This window comes from Podarcis erhardii, assembly GCF_964252035.2.
Source record: "Podarcis erhardii genome assembly, chromosome: 13".
Classification (NCBI taxonomy): domain Eukaryota; kingdom Metazoa; phylum Chordata; class Lepidosauria; order Squamata; family Lacertidae; genus Podarcis; species Podarcis erhardii.
Genome location: NC_138502.1, coordinates 29,148,308 through 29,171,487, shown reverse-complemented (window position 1 = coordinate 29,171,487; position 23,180 = coordinate 29,148,308). Strand labels below are relative to the sequence as shown.

The following is a 23,180-nucleotide window of genomic DNA, read 5'->3' as shown; positions in this document are numbered from 1 at the left end:
GCAAAAGGAAGTAGGGTGAAAACTAACTTACAATAAACAAAATCTGCCACTTATAGTTGTTGGGAGGTAAATGGTTCCTTCCCCCCCACCCTCCCCCCACCTTTTTCTATTTCCTGTTATAGGAAAAACACCAGACACCCAATATCCTCCAAAACACACACACACACCAGCCAGATTGATTAGAATTGGCCCTCTCCAACACAGATGGAAGATCTGTTATTTTTAAAAGCTCTGTGACAGGCTGAAATTCAACAGGCAATGCTTTCCCAGGCATTGATTTCCCAGCTGCAGTGATTGGTGTGCTGCCTGTTGAATTCCTGCCTGTCATGCACCTGCCAAAGCACAAAGACATTTTTTTTTTGAGGGGGGGGAGAGAAGAGTGGCAATCTCTTTGCAGAGTCACGCAATACCTCTTCGATATTGTTTGTCCCTGGCTGATTCGGGGGGAAAGTTTCAGAGCAGCCCTGTTGCCTTCTGCAGTATCACAATTTTCAAACCAGCCACATCTGCCTCCCTCCACCCCATTGCCTTGCCTAGACAGTGCTCATCCTTTTCAATTCCAGGTCAATTACATCTCTCCTCGAGATTCTGCCTGCCAATCTCTCTCTCTCCACTATTTTCCTATCAAGGCATTTTTCTTCTTCTTCATTAGCTGCTGAGAATGAGATGCTCACTTCAGCAAGGAGGAGGAGGTGTGGGGGAAGCAAAGGCATATTGAGGAGAGGGGACTTGAAATCATTTTCGTGGCCAGGAAAGGTGACTTTTAGCTATCCAGAAATAATAGTTTAACCACGGGACCCAACATGGCAGAAGCTCTGCTCTGATGAGTATAGTTAATACTAGAGCTGTGCTGAAAATTCCAAGACCGACGTTTTCAACTATTCATTAGGTGATTGGGGAGAAATTAAACTCTCCTGAAAAATCAGGGGAGGGGATTTTTCTGAAATGTTCACTTACCTTTACAAGGTAGTCCATGATCAGAAGAAACTTTTCATGTATGCGACAACAGCGGCTAGAATATTACTGGCCCCAAAATGGAAAAGCGATGAAATACCAACTGAAGAACAATGGCAAGAAAAACTGGCGGAATACGTGGCAATGGCAATGGCAAAGCTAACTGAAGGATTAAGAGAAAAAGACAATAAAGACTTTAAAAAAGAATGGGAACCATTCATGCTGTATTTACAGAAACAATGTAAAGAACTGGACTCACTAGGAGGTTTTGTGTAAACACTTACAATGGACAAAATCAATATAGATATAGAAAATATATATTGATGTTAGAATGGTAAGAGGATAATAACATGCAAGTTAAGTTTAATTTCAAGAGTTAACAAAATAAGCAGGGAAATTTATATGTTAAAAAAACCAGAAGAGGAAGTTGAGGGAAGTCGGGGGGGGGGGGTGTTTAGAAAATGTACATTATGTTATTGGACATTACTATGATATAAATGTAAAAGTAAATAAAAATTATTTAACCAAAACAAAAAACCCCACCAAGGTAGTCCATGATCTCCCATTTTTTCCTTGTTTGTTTCAACTTAAAAAAAAAAATGTCCATAGCTGGTAACAGCAGCAAAAGACACTCTTTGCTGCTTCCCACGGGGTACAGTTCCTGGAAGGCTTAGGAAGCGCTGCCATCTCATCCCATCATTCCCAAGGCATTCTGGGAAGTGAAGCCACATGTGAGACCCCTCTCCAGCTTTCCATCTGCTGAACTTATGGACAAGAGACTAGGGGTCCATCCACACTTTTGCTTATCCTCTGCCTAGAAAGCATGAGTCTGAGCAGTTTCCCACTTGAACTGCTCTTTCTAGGCATGCTTCTGAGCGGTCGTCCCCCTTGCCCAGCTCCTTTCCAAGGGAAGACCTACTCTTTAGCTCTGGCTCTAAATCAGAGTAAACATCAATCTGTGTAAAACCCCATATTGCCACTCCGATTGAGTGCTAAAGAGCGGTTTCCCCCACCTTTGGGTGGGGGGAGGGAAACAGTGGGACAAAATGAAGTGTGGATAAGCCCTCAATAAGTTAAGTGGCAACACCCCCCCCCCCAAGTGAGATAAATTGACCCTCCCAATCCCCCAAAGGAGCAGAAAAGCAGTTACCATTTTTGCAAGGGGTGTATATTTTTTGGAAAGGGGGAAGGGGGGTGGTTTTGGCTCAGCCTTAGTTAATCTGCTGCCCATTTGTTGACCCAGGTTGCTTTTTGCTCATCTTGAAATTTGGTAGGGGCAGTGATTTGCAATTGGAACTGATGCTGCATTTCCGCTGAAGTTTCTCTCGGAGTGATTCAACTTCAGGAATCTGAATACACATTAAAGGAAGAGGAAATAACTTCAGCAGGATTAAAACAAAATAAAAAAATTCCTTCCAGTAGCACCTTAAAGACCAACTGAGTTAGTTATAGGTATGAGCTTTCGTGTGCATGCACACTTCTTCAGATACTTCTTCAGGTATCTGAAGAAGTGTGCATGCACACGAAAGCTCATACCTATAACTAACTCAGTTGGTCTTTAAGGTGCTACTGGAAGGAATTTTTTTATTTTGTTTTGACCATGGCAGACCAACACGGCTACCTATCTGTAACTTCAGCAGGATTATTCAACTTAGTATTTCTCTATCTTATCTTGCTTCCATTGTGGACCTCAAGGCTGTGAGTTCCCAGGACGTCTCTCATCAGATCTCCTTCGCATCATCTGGTTTAGGGCAGCGGGTGCTCTCAGAGACCATTTGCAAAATCTCCCGTTGTGCACAGGTTTCTGTATGTACAGGTATTCCAAGGCCATTTGGGTAGGTGCACAGGGTGGCCCCAAGGTGCTGCCTGAGGCAGAACAGCAAGGCTGGCCAAGTTATTTTAGGACCTTGGACAGAAAAGCCCTCCTCTCCCCATTGCTGGAAAACAAACACGCAAGGATCACGCAGATCATTGGTCCAGGACTCGAATCTGAAACCCTGGAGAGCCTCTGCTCATTGGTATAGAGAATACTCAGTTAGATAGACCAATGATCAGCCTCAGTGTCAAGTAATTTCCTATGGTCCTAATTTGCCTGAAGCAGTCAGATCAGTCAGTAGAGCACAAGACTCTTAATCTTGTTGGGCAAAAGATTCCTGCATTGCAGGGGGCTGGACCAGATGGTTCTTGTAGTCCCTTCCAACTCTATGATTTTTTGACTATGACTCTATGACCTCATTCGGCCTAATGGGAGGGGATAAAGGCTGCACCTGTTTTCATCCCTTTGTCTAGCCAAAGCTACAGGAGCTCTGTCTTCCTCCATCACACCTGATCACCACCATAGCAGGAAAGGGATCTGGGGAGAGAAGCGGGTTGGACTATGAAGCTGAGAGGGAGGGAAGAGGGGGAAACCACATGTTGGCTGCAGCTTTCCAGCAACACGGTCTGTTTACCTTTTTTTGACCCTAGCCTTTGTTGCATGCAGACGGTTCCTGGTTCTATCCTTGCCATCTCCAAGTGGCATGGTGAGATACGCTTGCCAGAAATCCCAGAGTGTCGCTGCCAATCAGTGTTGACAATATTGAGCTGGATGGACCAGTGGTTTGATTCCAATAAGGCCACTTCCTAAGCTCATACGCACCATGTGTCGTGAAGAGAACCAGCCCAGATCCTGAACCTACCAGTCCAGGGAGTGGAAACGGACTCCTTGCCGCTAACCCCTTCCTCTTTACCCCAGCCACCCATTAAGGCCTGGGCTAAAAAGGTCATAGAGACAATGATGACATCACAACATTCATCCCCCAAGCCAAGGGAGGGGGAAGCACAGAGGCAGCAGCTGTGGGGAGTTAACATTGAAGACCTTATGTTACAAGCTACAAAAAGACGGTCAGTGACTCCTAGACCTAGAGATTTTTGGCGGGACTCTGGGAGAGAGGCAGGGAGGGTGATAACCAAGGCTACTACAAGCAGTTGCCTGAGATGGTCCTCTAATAAGGGAGGCTGTAAAGTCCTATGAATGGTGACTATTCCCTAGAGACAAATAAACGACAAGGACAGGCCTTTCTCTCTGAGGCTGCAGACACACCATTCATTTAAAGCACATGGGAACTGTAGGTTACCCCTTCATAGTACACCCAAAAACTACAGTTCCCACGATTGATTTTTTTTGGGGTGGTGGTGGCTCATATGCTTTAAATGTATGGTGTGTACACAGTTGCAGGAGATGGGGGGGGGGACAGGTGCCAGGCTACTGAAATAGTCAACAGACATCCCAAGCACAAACATTTGTTCTCTTACCAGAGAGCATTTCCCAGCGTGCCCTTGAGGATATTAGAACTCACTGCTTGTTACAGTTTCCCAGGGGGCTCCTTCACATGAGTGTGTATGTGTGCACATCACTTGAGTATGCAATCCTTGATGAAGCAGAACCTGCAAGAACCAACTCCACTGAAAACTCCATTGCGTCTGAAGTTATGGGAGTTGGGGCAAAAGTATTTGATCTGTGATGGGTCATTCACATCGCCACTCAGATGCTGCACCCAGTGAGTGACAGACATGCGTATGTGTACTGTTTATAGAAAGGGGGGGGTCCCCTTTTGGTCATGTGATCAAAAACCTAGAACTGAGAAGCTGATGGCATTATTATCGATGCAAATTATACAAATAGCAGTACTAACAGTAGTTTATCCTGCCAGGAGCATTGCAAGATCCTTAAACAAATCAAGACACAGGACTATGGGCCATATTTGTGCATATGCTCCTTTATAAGTTTAGATGCAAATTTAGGCAAAGTTTCAGAGGGAAATCTGCCCTGTAAACAGAGTATATTTTACATTTTTAAAAGGGGTTGGAGCAGAGGTTCTAGAAACTACTGGAATGCCCCCCGAAACAATACTCCTGTAACCTGCATTTCCCCCAAAAAGCTCAAAGCAGTGATCATCATTTCAGTCTATTCTATCAAAGGGAAACTGAGCCTGGGTGAGAATGACTGAGCTCAGAATGAGATGTCAGAATTCTGGGCTTCAGCAGAAGAGGTCATATTTTTCAAAGCTCCCCATCTCCCTCATTATTAGGTTTAGGTTTATTAAATTTGTATATAGCTTCTCACTAAGAAGTCCCAAAGCTGGCTATAAGCCAGTAAAAAAAGAACAATACAATGATAACAATTCCAAATCATTAGTTGCTGTCCAGAAAAATGAAAATGCAAAACCATCCCAAGGTTGGAGCCAGGCAGGTCCCCTTGGGGGAGCATTCCATAAACAAGGGAGGGGGAGATATTACTACAACTGAGTCTTTAACCTCATGTACTTCGCATTTGTACAGTGCTGTTCAAAGCACATGAATTTTCTCATTGTAATCCTTATAACACCCCTGTGAGATAAAGAAGTAGTATTATTTCCCTATACTGCAGATGAAGGGACTCTGGAAGAAACAAAGCGAGAGAATGGCTTTCCTAAGGCCTCCTGGTGAGTTCATAGAATCATATAATTGTAGAATTGGAAGGGATTAAATAGGGAAATTCATTATTGGTAGCTGAGTCTCTTAGCTATTACTCTACATCTGCATTTACAGAACGCAGTGGGTGTTTTTAGCAGGCTGAATCATCGATAGCTCCTCCCCCTGTCAACTGCAGTAGTACATTCCAGAAATCAACCAGCTCTTTCTGGGAAAGCTGGAGATGGGCTCTCTGGCAGACATAGAACTTAGTTATTTTTTATGAGCTTCAGGAATTATCGTGCCATATGTTCCTCAGGAATTAAAAAAGAAATCTGGGCACTTATGGAATCAGTGGTTAAAATCAGTGCAGTTTTGAAAGGTTCCGCCTGCCATCTTGATTCAAAATGGTGTCCAGTTGTACCCAAACACTCTCCCAGATTGAGTGCAATAGTGGGTGAGATTGTTGACGGCTTTCCCCCACTCTCCCAACCCCATTTTTCCCCCTGGGCCAAGCATGTGAAACTGAAATCTAAGTTCCTCACGCTCTCCATTTTATCCTCACAACCAAAACCGTGAGGTAGGCTAGGCTGTGACTGGCCCAAGGTCACCCAGTGAGCTTCATGGCTGGGTGGAGATTTGAACCCTGGTCTCGCAGGTCCCCACTTCAGTCCCTTAACCACTATACCACACTGGCTCACAGTTGTCTCGCCCACTGGTCATTGGCCCACCTAGCATGTCTAATTCACAGAGGTTCTTCCTCCCTGTTTCTCCCCTAACTGCACGCTGCTGTGGGTTCAGGACGAGGGAAGACGCTGAGATCCCAGCTGCCCAGCGTCTCAGCGGGAGGTGACTACGGCAAAGGACTTTTCAACAGGGAGATGGGACCATTGCAGAGCCAGCTTAGTCAAGGGGAATACGCCTTACTCAGGCTTGCTCCCATGTTGGAAAGTGACTTTGTGCAGGTAACTTGCAGCAGGATCAAATAACCCTTCTGGTTGGCAGGTGAAATTTGTTCTCGTCACCCTTCCTCCAAGGGCACCTCTTCCCTAGAAAGAGAGCCCTACTGTTGCCAAGTGAGACGTCTGAGTCAGTTGAAGGATACTGGGCGGCAAGAAGCAGTGGTGGGGCATAGGATGGTGGCAGAGCAATGGAAGTTTCCGGCAAATTCTGCAGGTGCACCTCTTCATCCCGGCCAGGGCCAGCCTGAGACATTTTGCTGCTGTAGGCAAAAGGCCCCAACACCACCCCCTCTCCAGTGCTGCCACCACCACCCCACAACACCCACCCTACCTCACAGATCCAGGTCCCCACCCTGTTCCTGCCCCTGCACTGCTGCCAGCTCCATCACCACAATGGTACCCACAGCTGTGGCTGTGCCAGCTGCCGCCACAACACAGCAATGAGGCTGTGTGGGAAATGTGGGTGATGCCTCAGTGGGGCTGGCAGCAGTACAAAGACAGGGGAGGGGAGAGGCTCAGATCCACTGCCTGAATCAAGTGTCTTCACTTCCACCCTTGCCTCTGACCCCTGCAATATATGTTTTAAGATCCACCCTTCACTTGTGATTGTAATCTGGGTAACACTGTTTTTAAAGTTGCATTTTAAATTGTCGCAAGCCTCCCTCACGGGGAGGGTGAAGGACAATGATAAACCAACCAGCAATGTTGTTGTTGTTGTTGTTGTTGTTGTTGTTGTTGTTGTTGTTGTTGTTACCGTATTGGCCTTAATATAAGCCTCACCTTTTCCCCAAATACCCACCGTGAAAAGTGCAGCTTATATTTGCGACCTTATGATATGCAGCCAGGAGCGCGAGGCACTCAGCGACAGAAGTGCAGCAAAGCGGTGCCTGCCCTGTGCGTAGTCCCCCATCCTCGCCCCCAAGGCCGGGAAGGGAGAGAGCAAGGAAGGAGAAAGGCTGCCGGCAATACAGCGCAGCTCTCCCCCCACCCCCCCAGTATGCAGCCAGGAGCAGCGAGGAATGGAGCGGCTTATATTCGGGTGTTTTGTTTTTTCCCCCTCCAATTTTCAAGGTGTGGCTTATATTTGGGTGTGTCTTATATACGGGCCAATACGGTATTAGGGCTGGATTAACCATTAGGCAAAATAAGCAGAAGCTTAGGGAATGAAGGGAAGGGGGTTGCCACAGAGATTTTCCATGGCTGGATTTTTAACATGAATGGTCACAGATTGCTCAGCTGAGCATTCATTTTCTCAATTGAAGCCTATTAAAAAATCCCTGCAGGACCAGTACGCGACAAGGCGTATCTCTTATCTTATCTCTACTAAGGCATATCTCTTATCTTATCTCTACTAAGTATAGAAGCACATGAGTTAAGTGAGATTAGTTTTGAGGAGCCAATCAAACACTTTGCAATTAGGAAAAAGTAGGAGAAAAAAACTTCAAATATAGATAAAGTGGAAGTATACATATATATTAAAAAAAATAATTTTCCATCTTACTGTAGGGTTTTTTCCATTTTGAAAAATATTTTATTTTATTTATACTTTGAGTTGGATATATATGGGGGCACTAAAATCTTTTAAGTGCTTAGGGCCTCTAAAGGTCCTAATCTGGCTCTGATTATTATTATTTAGTACTAAATTGCTTGTCTGTTTGGCTTCTGTACGTGGAAAGGGGCTTGCGTGCGCCATTTTGCCCTTCAGGCCTGCCTTGGAAATGTGTGAGGTGTTTCTCTGCCCAGAATTGTAGCAGATGCAGCCATTTCTTGAGCGCTGGGATTAAAAAGGACGGGAAGAACCGAAGCTGCTTCATTTCCTTCCTGGCAGGCTGCTCCTAAAAGCACAGGGACAGAGCAAGTTAAAAGAAGAGGAAGAAGATGGCCACTCTAGGCCCGCCCCCCTTCCCATCTCTCCTGATGACTTAATCTCTCAGGTAATAGGGGAAGGGATGTAGCTCCACATGCTTGGCATGCAGAAGGTGCCAGGTTCAGCCCCTGACAGGGAGGGCTGACAGAGACCCTTGTCTTTAGCCCTGGAGAGCTTCTGCCAGTCAAAGTAGACCATACTGAGCAAGACGGACCAATGGTCTGAGTCATTATAAGGCAGCTTCTCGTCTTCCAAGGGAGAAATTCTGCATGAAATGGTTGTTCTTTATTAGGCATTTATCATTTAGCAAGTGTTATCAGCCCTTCCTTATTCTCTGAGGCTTCACCTTTAAAAACAACAGAAGCAGCAGCAGCAGCTGCTCCTGTGCCTATAATAGCTGCTGGGCAGGCAGAACCTGAATGGATGAAGTCTCTCTCTCATTGTTGCCTCCTCCAAGCCAGGAAAAGCTTCACTGGTTGAATTTCTGCCTTTGCACAGAGAACTGACAGGAAAATAAATAGGCTTGCCCAATGACCAGTTTCTAAAAAATAAGCAAACATCTAAGACAACTTCTGAGATTTTAGCATGGGCATGATTTTCAGAAAAACGGCCAGGGAATCTTTTTAAGACTTGGAGATGGTAAGGATGATCACCGATTGTAGGGTAATTGACTGTTAAAAGCATAGTTTACAAGAGGAGTTTGAAAGCTGGCAGTCTTAACAATGCTCTAAACAAAAGCTACTCCTTCTCCCTTATGGGGTACCCAAGAGCCCGTACAGTGGTACCTTGAGTTACAGACGCTTCAGGTTACAGATGCTTCAGGTTACAGACGCCGCTAACTCAGAAATAGTACCTCGGGTTAAGAACTTTGCTTCAGGATGAGAACAGAGATCGTGCGGCAGCAGTGGGAGGCCCCATTAGCTAAAGTTAAGAACAGTTTCAGGTTAAGAACAGACCTCCAGAACAAATTAAGTTCTTAACCAGAGGTACCACTGTATAGAGACCTTAAGTGGGTTCCCTTTTGGTAGGAGAAAATAACAGAGGGCAACCAGAGAATATTGAGAAGCAAAGCAGCTAGTAAGTCTGATTTTCCTTGAACTGTTGCAACAGGGTCCTCACTCACCACACGCAGGAGGGAGGAGAAACCCAGAACAAAGCTCTTATACAGTGGTACCTCCGGTTACAGACGCTTCAGGTTACAGACTCCACTAACCCAGAAATAGTACCTCGGGTTAAGAACTTTGCTTCAGGATGAGAACAGAAATCGTGCGGCAGCAGTGGGAGGCCCCATTAGCTAAAGTGGTGCTTCAGGTTAAGAACAGTTTCAGGTTAAGAATGGACCTCCAGAACGAATTAAGTTCTTAACCCAAGGTTAAGACTTTTGTATAGACTTTTGAAACTGCCACCCTGTAGCCCAAGACCACCTCCCAATACATCATACATACATTACAGAAGGGGTGGTCTACAGCAGAGGAACTGATACTACAGATGCCCAAATGACTTTTAAATCCTAGGGATGGTTCCTCTTTTATTCCTGCCTTTACCTTCTGCTGTTCCTGAATGACAAACCACTAGAATATAGGTGGAGAACCCACAACCTGCAATGGCTGATGCCCATTGGCACCGATAGTGTAGAAGGCAGGGAGACCAACAGTAGGTGGCGCTAATGAGCCAGAACCAATGAGAGGCAGAATCAACTAATTATATATTTGCCCTTCTTCCACCCTTCCACAAGCGGCGGCACTGAGACTAAGCAGAAAGAAACTGATACACAGGTGGCATCTGGCCAGACTGAGGTTGGGGGGGGCAGTGCTCCATATACCCAAATGGACCAGCCTCCTCTGCCCCTGGACTATCCTTCCTCAGTGCAGCCCCTAATCCCACCCTCCTGCTTCCTGGTGCTGCCAGCATCCCTGCTGAACAACACAACCAGGATGTGAAGGATGGTGTGTATGATATACAGAGGACCAGACATTCTCTGGGGTGCCCCCCCAAGCTATGGAACTCCCTCCCCACAGCTCTAGAAGTCATATCCCTAGCGCACTTGCCTGCAGACGCACATTCACAAACACCAAGGCAACATTGAGCGCACTGTCTCCCACTTCACACTTTGCATTTGATGCAATTCATGTTGAACTGTGGCTCAGAAAAGGAAAGAGGAAGCCTGTTTTGAACAACAAAACACAGCCATTTATCACAAACAGCAATTATGAGAGATGTTTTCCCCTTAGTGCAACATCTTTGTGATTTTAATATTAAATCATACGATAGGACTTAGATCCAGGCTATGACCAAGTCGGTTCTTCCTGGATACAAAATGCCGCTGCTTGCCCCCGGTGCCACACACAAAACCACCTGTCAGATTGCTGCTGAATGAGTTTGACTGTAATTTCTTCTGCAATTAACACGGCCAGATCCATGGGAGATAAAATGTTCTTGTTTGTTTGTTTAAGGGACACTGCTTTGATAAGTTTACTAACAACCCCTGCTTTAGAAGCTAGTGCAGAACCAGCTATTGCAGAGTTATTGAATATAGCTGGGTTTAAAATGAAAAAGAAAAACCAATACAGAGTTGAGAGCTGTGGCAATACCTCAGGTACTTTCTGTGTGGGAATATGGCAGCTGCAAATTTATAGATACGAAGCTGCTTTGGGGGCTCAGGCCTTCCTTCCCTATAGACCTTCTTGGGTGCTGAAACTGGTGGAGGGGGCCCACTTGGTAGTTCTGTTGCTTGGGGTGGAGAGAGAGTGGCAGCTTGGGAGAAGATATTCTCTGCGGCAGCCCCCAAACTGTGGAACTCCCTCCCCACAGAGGTAAAACTCTCCAAATATCCTTATTTTCCAGGGAAAATAGGTTCAAAAATCTTTGAACCTAGCAGTTTGAAAGCACACCAGTGCAAGTAGATAAATAGGTACTGCTGCGGCAGGAAGGTAAATGGCGTTTCCGTGCACTCTGGTTTCTGTCACGGTGTCCTGTTGCACCAGAAGTGGTTTAGTCATGCTGGCCACATGACCCAGAAAGCTGTCTGTGGACAAACACCGGCTCCCTCGACCTGAAAGCAAGATGAGCGCCGCAACCCCGTAGTTGCCTTTGACTGGACTTAATCGTCCAGTGGTCCTATACCTTTCACCTGATTTTCCAGGGGCGGTCCTGGATTTACAGAAGCTGTCCTGGTTTCTGATTTGATCCCAGAATATTCCACTTTTCCTTGGGACATTCCTATTTTCATCAGAGAAATGTTGGAGGGTATGGAGTTACCCGAGCCACCTGAAGGCATAGGGTATAGGGAATCTTTGTGATGCTTAATGTTTTAGTATGCTTTCATATACGTTAGAAGTTGCCCAGAATGGCTGGGGCAACCCAGTCAGATGGGCACGGTATAAATAGTAAATTTTTTATTATGTAATAGGATGTCTCTATTTTCATCAGAGGGACGCGGGTGGCGCTGTGGGTAAAACCTCAGCGCCTAGGACTTGCCGATCGTCAGGTTGGTGGTTCAAAACCCCGCGGCGGGGTGCGCTCCCGTCGCTCAGTCCCAGCGCCTGCCAACCTAGCAATTCGAAAGCACCCCCGGGTGCAAGTAGATAAATAGGGACCGCTTACTAGCGGGAAGGTAAACGGCGTTCCGTGTGCTGCGCTGGCTCGCCAGATGCAGCTTGTCACACTGGCCACGTGACCCGGAAGTGTCTTCGGACAGCGCTGGCCCCCGGCCTCTTAAGTGAGATGGGCGCACAACCCTAGAGTCGGACACGACTGGCCCAAACGGGCAGGGGTACCTACCTTATTTTCATCAGAGAAATGTGTGTGAAAGGTGCGTCACCTTCATTATATACAGCTAAGGACGTGCCTTTTTACCTCAGCTTTAGATACTTGAGGCGTCAAAATAAGACCCAACTTATTTTTATGGTTGCTAGTTGTTTTGAATTGTTTTTATATTGTGTTTTTATGCTGTAACTTGCCCTGGGAGCTTAGGGTAAAGGGCAGGTAATCAATCATTCAATCAATCAATCAATCAATCAATCAATCAAATAATAGACCAAATTGGACCACTGGTCCATCCAGGTAGTTATTATTTATAGCAACTAGCAGCAGCTCTCTGAGGTATCAGAAAGGGAGCCTTTCCCAGGCCTATGTGGCATTTGCCAAGGATTGAACCCGGGACCTTCTGCATGCCAAGCAGGTGCTCTACCCACTCAGCGACAGCCGTCCTCCTCCAAGTGTGTCCCTGCTTTCATTTGTGAAATGTAGGGTGGCACGTTACTCACATCCCTTAAATGATCTTCCCTGTTCTTATGGAGATGTAAAAACAGTTAACTGGCAGTCATTATAGGCCCTTATTATCCTATGCAGCAATTTCAGACTTCAGAGCGAGTGCCTGAAATGCAGGACAAGAGAAATTTGTGTTATGTTTCTGCAAAACAGCTTAGATTTCCTTATTCTGATTCTTCTTCTTTTTAAGCATATCAGCTTCGGCTTGTTGTTACTTTCAGAAGCTCCCCTCTCTTTCTCAAGCATGCTTGCTTGCTTATTTATTTATTTATTTCTTTATTTATTAAAGGCAGGACTCACTGAAATTTGTCCAGATCCTTCTTGTGGAAAGAGAGCTTCCAAATTAAGACCACTCCATATGTTGTTAAGCAGGTGGAGACTTTAATTGAAAACCTGCCTACAAGAGAGGCCTAAATAGGTTTGAGAATGCAGCACTCTTTGGTTTCCTCTGTTGGAAAGACATATCAACTTTGCCTCCAACAATTTCAGCAACCATGCCTCCTTATTAACTAATGACAAACTTTTCCCTATTTGCTCATGTAAAAGTCTCTCCGTTGTGATCATATATTGAGATAATATTCCATAACCCTTTTCTTATTATCCATTGGTCCACACCCAGTTCTGTATCTTCAGTTTCCACTTCATGTTGAATTTGCTATATTCTTCCATTTGTGTTTCTTCCATTCTTTTTCCAAAAAAATAAATAAATGAAAAATTGCCAGAGATTTAATAGCTTTATCCCTTGGGATCACCACTCCAAGTCATAGGTAGAACTCTTTCTCTCTCAATTCTATTGATGTCAGATTATCCAGATAACTCTGCATCTCTCCATCTATAACTTTATTTTTGTTTTCCAAAATCTCAGCTTTATCGTTTGGTTGCTTCATTTCTCCATACACTTGTATAGTGGGTTCTTCCATTTCATCAGTTGCTCCTTCTAGTTTTGCCATGGTTTCATCTCTCTGTCCTGCCAGTTCTTCGTTGTCTAGAGCAGTGTTTCCCAACCTTGGGCCTCCAGCTGTTTTTGGACTACAATTCCCATCATCCCTAGCTAGCAAGACCAGTGGTCAGGGATGATGGGAATTGTAGTCCAAAAACAGCTGGAGACCAAAGGTTGGGAAACACTGGTCTACAGCATCTATATCATTTCTGATACCTTACCCAATTTCATTCATGTCTGGCTTAATTTCATTCCTCATTTCATTTGTCTCCGATCTGTAAGATTTTATTTGTTCAGCAAATATCTGCTGAAGAATGCCAATAGTAAGCAGTGTGTCCAAAGCTGTTTTTCTTTCCTCTATCGCTTTTTAAATGGAACTTGCCATACTGAATGTTAAGGTTACTTAAAACATAAATGACACACAATCGATCTGACATCTTCCACCCCCCAAAAATTAATGGTGAAGCTATGCAGGAATCTCAGCTAAAGCATCTGTGACAGATGGCCATCCGACTTCTGCTTAAAAACCTCCAATGAAGGCGAGTCCACCCCCTCTCATGGGAGTCTTATTGTCAATACAGTTCTTCTTGATGTTTAGTCGGAATCTCCCTTTGTAACTTGAATTCATTGGTTTGAATTCTACTCTCCAGAGCAGGAAAAAACAAGCTTGCTCCATCTTCCATTCTTAAGATGACTATCATATCTCCTCTCCTTCGCCTCTTTTCCAGGCTAAACATACCCAACTCCCTCAACCATTCCTCATAAGGTTTGTAATATGGGATTAGCACCAACTTGCTTAAAAGAAGTCAACTTCACTGGGCATAATTGCTAGTCTTTTGGTCATATCTGAAGCAATCCTTTGGATCCCAGCCATAAGCTAGACTTCTTAAAACACTGGTGGCCACCAAAGATTCAGTTAATCGATGGTGGTTTCCACACAGTATTTAAACAAGAAGAACCCAAAACAACTGGGATGTGGCTGCTTAGGCTGAGCAGCTTTCATAAAGTTTGTTTGAGTTGGCCTGTCAGAAAACTGAGGAAACAAATCATTCCAGGAATTTATTTTTATGCTCTTGTTGATGCCAACAGCATTCTGAGTGGCACAGTGAGGTCTCAGGCACCGCCCTTCTTGAGATGGTCTTATGAAAGACTCATAATGTGATACACCATCAGTGCCTGCTCATTCTGTTGAATGAGGCCCTGCATATCTGCCACTGCCCTTTCCTGTTCTCTGCAGATTAACAAACGAGGAGAGGTGATTGACGTGCACAACCAAGTCCAGACCGTGACTGTCGGGGTTGCTTGCACCTCCTCCAGCATGACGGTCCCCAACGTGCTGCTTCTGGCTCGCCCCACCTGCCCTCCCGAAGAGACACCCCAGAGGTTTAAAGCATTGCTCCGCCAGTCTTCCTCGTCGCTGGGATTAGAGCTCACCAGGTAAGCCCAGCTCCCAGCTCCATACAGAAAATCCTGCAGATGCTGCAATGCCTTTCAAGGCTTCGTAACGTAAGACAGGCCACCATTTTTAATGGATGGAGATGCTGCAACTTGAACAGGTCAAACTCATAGGTGAAGTGTTCATGGTATCTCTAGGCTGTAAAAAAACCTTCACCTGTTCATTACCGCCTGTTATGCCACAGCTTTTCCTGGACTGAAGACTCTCGCAATCCTTTTTTTTAAAAGGTTGGCAATCTTACAAGGGTGAGTTTGGGGTAGGGGTGGACAGGATAGGGTTGTAGAACCCAAATGACCACACTATGACTTCTGAATTTTGTTTTAACTGTTTTTAATCCTGAACTTTAAATTGTTGTCAGGTGCCCTGGGACCTGTTGGGTTTTCCACCTGTATTTTTCCATGTATAAGACGCCCCCCCCCCATGTATAAGAGTTCCCCATGTATTTTGGGGGACTTCAATTTAAGAAAACGAGGGAAGATGGCACAGAGTTGTTGTTTTTTTGGGGGGGGGATGCCAAAAATAACTCACCCGCACGCATTGCAAAATCCGCCTCTCGTTTGTCGCTTCGCCAGAAGAAGCTGCCAATTGCCCACCCAATTGCCGCAGTGTCAGCCAATCAACACCAGCTATTGATGCAGCAACCAGTAACACGCCCAATAGCCACTGACAGCCGCGGAAGGAACCTATGCACTATCCATGTATAAGGCAACCCCCACTTTTCAGCATAATTTTAAAATAAAACAACCTAGTCCTATACAGTGGTACTTCAAGTTACATACACTTCAGGTTACACACGCTTCAGGTTACAGACTCTGCTAACCCAGAAATAGTACCTCGGGTTAAGAACTTTGCTTCAGGATGAGAACAGAAATTGTGCTCCGGTGGCGCGGCAGCAGCAGGAGGCCCCATTAGCTAAAGTGATGCTTCAGGTTAAGAACAGTTTCAGGTTAAGAACGGATCTCCGGAATGAATTAAGTTCTTAACCCGAAGTACCGCTGTACACGGAAAAGTACAGTACTCATTATGATGGTGGTGTCCTTTATCATGGCTCATGGCTCAGCCATCTCTTAATGAGATTTGTGGGTTTGAGCCCCACATTGGTCAAAAGATTGCTGCATTGCAGGGGGTTGGACTAGATCATGGGGAGGCAAACTAAGGCCCGATTCAGCTCTGCTTCCTGTCCTATTTGGATTCCTCAGTCCCCAAGTCCACAGCAAACTGCCATGCTGAGTTAGACTATTAGTCCGTCTAGCCCAGGACTGTCTACACTGATTGACAGAGGCATTCTGTCTCCCACCCCTCTTGGCCAACTTTTCCTGGAAGGGTTTGCAATCCTTCTTGGTGGGCTGGCTACTAACAATGAATGCTGATTAATGAGCAACCAAGGTCATCTAGGAATGGAAGGTGGCAGGTGGAGCTGTGCCTTTGTGTGTGTGTGTGTGTGTGTGTGTGTGTGTGTGTGTGTGTGTGTGTGTTGTCAGTTTTGTATGGTAAAGGGAGGAAAAACAGAGGCAATTTTGTATTGTTACAAGCTTTGAATGTGCACCGTGACCATTTCTGGAGGGTTTTGTATCATTTGCTAGGTGTTTACTCAGTGGTCTTGATGGTTGTTGGCTACCAGCTACTAGACAAGCCTCACCTGCTTGAAAGGGATTGCAGAGAGCAGCCTGACAGTGCAGAAATATTTGTTGGTTTTTTAAATAGATGAAGAACTCTGGACCTATTTGTCTAGAATTTGGCGGGATTTATCCATCCAGGCTATGCTTGCAAAGTTCATCCAGTTCTGCCAAACAGAGAACAAGAGAGAGGCTAAAACCATTTCTTCATTTTCCTCACTAATAGTGAACTGGGAGGCACAAAAACTTCATGTCTTTCTGAAGCTGTTTGGACCCAATTGGGGCTGTTTTTGTACGTGCTGAATCAGCGCCCAAACTGAATCATGCCCCTAATTCTTCCTTTCCACCGCCTACAGGCTTATCCCTCTTCATTTTGTCAAGATCTCGCTCCACAACGCAGAGAAGAAGCAGCTGCGATTCAAGCTGGCGAGCGGCCGCACCTTCTACTTGCAGCTCTGCCCCCAGCCTGGTGCGAAAGAGGATGTCTTCAAACTGTGGGTCAAGGTGGTCAACATGCTGCGGCCACCCTCGGACCAAGGGCCCCTATTGCACAGCAAGAGCGAAGACCCTGGGGGGTCTGGGGAGGCCATGACCGATAGGGCACAGGTGTGCAACTCCTTCTGTTTATATAGCGTAATCGCTATACAAGACACTTTGCAAGGCGGCATGAGCACAGGAAACGGGTCTATCTAGCTTAGTATTACCTACACTGACTGGCAGCAGCTATCCAGGATTCCCGAGAGGGGTTTCTCCCAGGCCTCCAGGAAGATGCCACGGATCAAACCTGGAACCTTCTTCAGATGCTCTGCTACTCGGCTACAGCCCTTCCCCATGTCTCCATGCCCCCTTGCTTAAGGTTACCAGATTTTTTCCAATGAATCCGGGGACACTACTAAATAGATGAATTTTGCCAGGGGACTGATTTGTAAATCTGGGGACTGTCCCTGGAAAACGGGGACATCTGGTAACCTTACCCTTGCTGTCTTCTGCCTTCTTCATGCACCCCTTGCTGCCCCATACCAATATCTCCGATGCTGCAGGAATGTCATGGGAGAGGTCTGGGGTGGGAAAAACAGGGAGAAGCAGTAAGAAGAGACTGACTGGATTCCCCTCCCACCTCTTAGCAACACAATTCGATCCTTGGATGCTTTAAGCTGGTTGGACATCCGTTGGAGAGAAGGCAGAGAGAGAGAGAGAGAGAGAGAGAGAGAGAGAGAGAGAGAGAGAGAGGGAGGGAGAGGAGTTATCTTTTAATTTACAAACAGCTTGGTACATGCACTCACATATCACGAAGAACACGAAGCAGCCCCCAAATCGGGTTGCTTCTCTTACAGCTCTTGCAGGAGTCTGTTAAATCAGATTTGTATGAACATTTCTGCTTTTTTAAAGAAAGAGCAAACGGCAGTTTGATTCCGTAAGCTGGGTGGAGGGTGGAGGGGATGGTTGGTGGAAAGGGACAAAAAAAAAAAAAAAAAAAGCACACACAAACACACGCACACACACCTGGGATATTTTCTGTGCTGCTCCACCCATTGGTGTGGTGTAGATGGCAAAGTGGTGGAATAGACATGAGTATGGTGAGGGAAGAGGCAGGAGTGTGTGGACCCTCATGTGCCAATTGGGCGCACAGAAATGTTGCATCTGAACCTTGCTTCCAAGACTGCAGCCCACTCCAGACCCCGGCAGTGTGGTGTACTGGTCAGAGTGTTGGACTAGCACCTGGGAGACCTGGGTTCCAGTCCCAAAGCCACGAAGCTCGCTGGGTTCCCTTGAGCCAGCCACTGGTTCTCAGCCGAACCTACCTGGCAGGGTTATTGTGAGGATAAGATAAGGGTTAGAATTATTTGGTGGTGCTTTCAACGGTCCTGATCCATCTATCTGCCCCAGAGCCTGCGATCCTTAAACCTAGAAGAAACCGTGAGCATCCATAGTATCTATTCACCCGCTGAAGTTCGCAGCCCTGCCCAAGAGGACGTCAGGAGCAGGCGCAGCCTGGTTTTCTCAATGGGGAGCCAGCCCAGCTCCAGAGCCCCCAGCCCTTCTCCATTTGAAAGCGAAGGAAGGACAACTGAGTTTGAGGACCTGGGGGTGCCGGAGCCATTGGAGCGCCCGCCCAGCACCAGGAGTCGGGACAGTCAGCCCGAGAGGACTGAGAGGAGCCCTAGGATGAGCAGGTACTGGGTTAGGGCTTGTTTGGGAGAGGGGAGGGGTGTTAAGGGAGCTGAAATTTGCAGCGCTCCAGCTCAAACACACTGTTTTGAAAAGCAAGAGAGAGAGAGAGCAAGCAACTACTGGGAGGCAGTGGGGTGTAGTGGTCAGAGCAACAGACCAGGACAGTGGGAGACCTGGCTTCAAATCCCCACTTGAGCGTGAAGCTGATTTGGTGTGCCCTGGGGCCAGGTGCCATACAGAGGCTGCGTACATCGCAGACATTGAAAGCAAATTTCCCTAGGCACGCATGCGCACCCCCTGGGAATGGCAACTTACCTTTCACAGAGCTACAATTCCTAGCACCCCTCACAAACTACAGCTCCCAGGGTTCTTTGAGGGAAAGCCACATGCTTTAAATGTATGCTGTTTGTACGCAGCCATAAAGTTGCTGAAAAGATTGCAGGGGATACCACAGAGAGCCACCACCGTCACCTGGTAGTCAACCAAACCCTTTAGGAACCTGGAAGATGCAAGTCATTTCAGCCTGTAAACGGGGAAGGGTGGCACCTGTAAGCCTCTGAGATGTTGCTGGACTAGGAATGATTGGGGATTAAAAAGGTAAAGGGAGCCCTGACCATTAGGTCCAGTCGTGGCCGACTCTGGGGTTGCGGCGCTCATCTCGCTTTACTGGCTGAGGGAGCCGGCGTACAGCTTCCGGGTCATGTGGCCAGCATGACTGAGCAGCTTCTGGCGAACCAGAGCAGCACACGGAAACGCCATTTACCTTCCAGCCAGGGTGGTACCTATTTATCTACTTGCACTTTGAGGTGCTTTCGAACTGCTAGGTCGGCAGGAGCTGGGACTGAGCAATGGGAGCTCACCCCGTCGTGGGGATTTGAAGCGCCAACCTTCTGATCGTCAAGTCCTAGGCTCTGTGGTTTAACCCACAGCGCCACCCACGTCCCTACGATTGGGGAGTAGCAAACCAGTATCTATTGGTTATTTAATCAAACAGTGAAATGTATTTTATTGCTTATTGCTTATTTTTATTTTCATTATTATTATTTCTTTATCCCAACCTTCCACATACAGATCCCAGGGTGTCTTAACAACACCTAAAACGCAACTTTTAGAACAGAATTACTATTCAGTATTGGATTTGACAAACAGCGTTATAGCTCTGCAATTTGGAAAACAGATTTCAGAGTTGGGTTGTTTGTTTTGTGGCCCCCTGAAAGCTGAGTTGCAACCACCCCAAATTGAAACACATCAAATGTTGAAACTGATTTTCGGACTTAGGGTTCATCTGGACTTCTTTTTGTGCCATGCTTTCCAGGCCCAGGCCTGCACTTTAAAGCTCCCTGTCCAAGCAGTTGTTATCACGGCACTTTCATGGAATCATAGAATGGTAGAGTTGGAAGGGACCCTGAGGATCATCTAGTCCAACCCCCTGCAATGAAGGAATCTGCAGCTGAGCCATACGGGGATCAAACCTGCAACTTTGGTGTTATCAGCACCATGCATGCTCTCACCAACTGAGCTATCCAGGCCCTGAGAACCCACATTTTAATGCTGAATTGGAGCAAATGGCAACTGGCAGAAAACCTGATTGCCATTTGCTCCAACTCAGTGGTAAAATGTGGTTTTTCCTGGGGAAAGCGATAGGGCGGAAGAACACCCGTTTCCATCACAGAGCTTTAGAGCTTGGATCTGTGCCTGGAAACATGGTGTGAAAGGAAATCTGGACAACCTTTAGGTAGGTTTCACCTCCAGTATACATATGTTACTGGTTGTGGGTGTGCATCTAGTGGGTTAAGAAAGCAAGAGACCGGAAGGCGGGTATTGAAGGCAAGCCTACCTCCATCCTAAAAAATAACGTTGCAAGGTAACTAAATTTGCCCAGGGATCCAAAGCTGGGGAAATTTCCCACGGTGGCCGTAGGGAATTGTGTGATGTCATTGGATAGAGTGGTCTTGACGGGCTGTTCTTGTTTCAGGAAAACCAGTAAGAGCAGAAGTAGCAGAAGGAAGTCTCCCCGGAGAAGTAAGAGATGCTAAACGTCCGTCAAGAGCTGACAGTTCTGCCCTTTGGTGGCTCCTATCAATCACTTTCCTACTCTAGCTGATAACCAGCCCTGCTTAGGTTCTGAACTGGTCTCTTTAGGATGGCTACTTCTTGCACTGCCAAAGATGAGGATAAAGCAGGCCACAGTTTTGTCATTATTGTTGCTTAAAGAGAAATGCATCTCGCCATAGTGTGACCAGTGCCCCTGGTTCAGTCTGCTGCCCAGGTGTTCACTGCTGATGGGCGACATCAAGTCTCTGTTCTTAGGCTTCTTCTTCTTCTTCAAGCCAGACCTGGGCCATACAGCCCTTCAAAAGCCACAGTGGAGGCTGATCCTTTAGGGCCCAGCGGTTCTCAACCTGTGGGTCCCCAGATGTCTTTGGACTACAACTCCCATCATCCCTGAGCTCTGGCCTTGCTAGCTAAGGGTGATGGGAGTTGTAGTTCAACAACATCTCAACCACAGGTTGAGAAAGGCTGCTTTAGGCTAAATGTTCGGTCTGTCTTCAGCGAGACTCCATTTGTTTGCCTTCTTACTTACAACCAGTTTCCTATCAGCTTCCTCCTCCTTAGTTTCAGTGTTGTCCTTATAGACATCAGCAGGGATGAAGATGGAGGCAAAAGCAGAATTAGTTGGCTCTGCCCATCATTGGCTCTAGCTCCCCTTACTGTTGGCCTCCTGCCTTACGCCCTACCTGTTGGTGATAAGGGGAAAAATAGGTATAATATGAGAATTCATTGGCTGCCTAGATCTCGGCTTGGGACAATTATTAGTTGGTGGGAGAACCCCAGCAGAGATTTAAAATCACAAAATGTGCAGCTAGGAAAACGTGGAAATATAGACTGTTGAACCTTTAATATATGCCCTTGTGAGTTACAAAATAGTCTCCTCTTCCCCCAGCATAGAAAAAGACCACGTTTGGTAAGTTAAAATGGTTTACTTACAAACTCTCCAAAGGTCAGATTCATGTGCTCTTCCACACAGCATTCAGAAAATGTTGCAAAGGCAGGAAAGCCTGGCTTAGTTACAAAAGCCAAGTGGTATAGGAACACAAGAATGGCTTGTTAAAGCCATGCGGTCTGAGCTTGGAGCAACCAGCTCAGACCTTCTCACATGCTGAGGATGTTGGTGGTCCCCAGCTCCTGACATCTCTACCCACTAAGCCATGCTAGCTTGAGATGATGGGTGTTGGAGACCAACATCATCTGGAAGGCTGCAAGCTTCCCATCCCTGGATTAGGCCTACACTATCCCTTCTCTCCATCACAGAGCTACAATTCCCATATTTTTCTAAGAGGGGGAAATGGCTATTAACTCAGTTTAAGTTAATGGGTCTCTCTTTTTCAACTCAGGCTCCTAACCCTGCCTGCCTGATCTTTCCATCTCTCCCTTGTTTGCCTGCACGCTGTGTCCATGAGCAGGCCCTTGTGCTCCAGGGAGTCATGTGTCTACTTCCTTTTCCTGTTTCCTCCGCAGGTTCAGGCCGGAAGCCCAGCAAGATTATCTCCCTCATCAGATCCTGCTCCTGGGGGAGGCGGAAGAGGAGCAAGAGCCGAGATGCCAGGTCCCGGGGCAAAGGAAAGAAACGCTGAGCGGAGAGAAAGTAGAACCCAAATTCCGGAGCCTCTTGGCCACCTCAACATTACTAAAGAGACTGGTTATAATAAAAACAAAGAACACCAAAAAAGCAAAGCATTGTGGGTAAAGGTGGGAAATGAGAAGCAAGGGTCAAAGTTAAGGGGGTGCAGGGCACACTGAACGGCAAAGACAGTTCCAATTTCTGACACTGTGTCGCTGCTCTGCACCTGCAGCACCCGCCAAATGGTAGGGCCGGCCTAGCTTAAGAAACTTCCAGACGAGGCCAGAAGCGGACTGAGGGAGCGAAAGCTCTGTACAGGACCAAACTGTTTCCTTCTTGGACGTGCTGTCCTTTCTGTTGAACCCCAAGACGAAAATCCCTCCACTGGTAATCAATAAGGCCTCACACCTTTGGATTGGCCTGTTCCAATGCGGCCAGAGGCAATTATTACCGGATCCCCTCCATTTCTCCACTTGGGGCCACCTTCATTAAAATTCTCAGGGGAGTGCCAGGAACATTAACTTTCGACTGCCTCCGTTTGCCAAGGTCACCTGATGGATTTTGCCACTTTCTGCCATGGGGTCCGCTAATTAACTCGGGCAGAATGGAGAGGGACTTGTGACCCCTGGCTAGCCATGAAATTATCACTCTGACGAGATTGTGCTTGAAAAAGCAAAGTGGGTGTGTGAATAGGCACTAGAATTGAGTCTTTGCAACCACAAGCACCGAGGGTGTGCTATACCAAGAGGCAGGTAGGTATGCTGGGAAACTGCACTGAAATGAATTTTGAGGTAAAAATTGCCTCTTATTTGCTCTTCCTAAAGCACATTTCAAGGTACAAACGTTTTTTGGGTTCCCCCCTCCCTTTACTCCCCCCCCCCCCATAAAGGA

At 46.5% G+C, this 23,180-nt stretch overlaps 1 protein-coding gene across 1 annotated transcript; it reads left to right on the top strand.

Annotated features, from left to right (window-relative positions):
• Positions 1-3,741: 3,741 nt before the first annotated feature.
• On the top strand, positions 3,742-22,402 carry LOC309328140 (Golgi-associated RAB2 interactor protein 4-like). The gene is made up of 8 exons (XM_081838123.1): positions 3,742-3,837; positions 5,363-5,417; positions 6,187-6,350; positions 14,661-14,860; positions 16,852-17,101; positions 18,383-18,669; positions 20,643-20,689; positions 22,187-22,402. Exons 2-8 carry the CDS (start codon positions 5,363-5,365, stop codon positions 22,300-22,302), a joined length of 1,119 nt encoding a protein of 372 aa, XP_081694249.1. The 5' UTR covers positions 3,742-3,837; the 3' UTR covers positions 22,303-22,402.
• Positions 22,403-23,180: the final 778 nt, after the last annotated feature.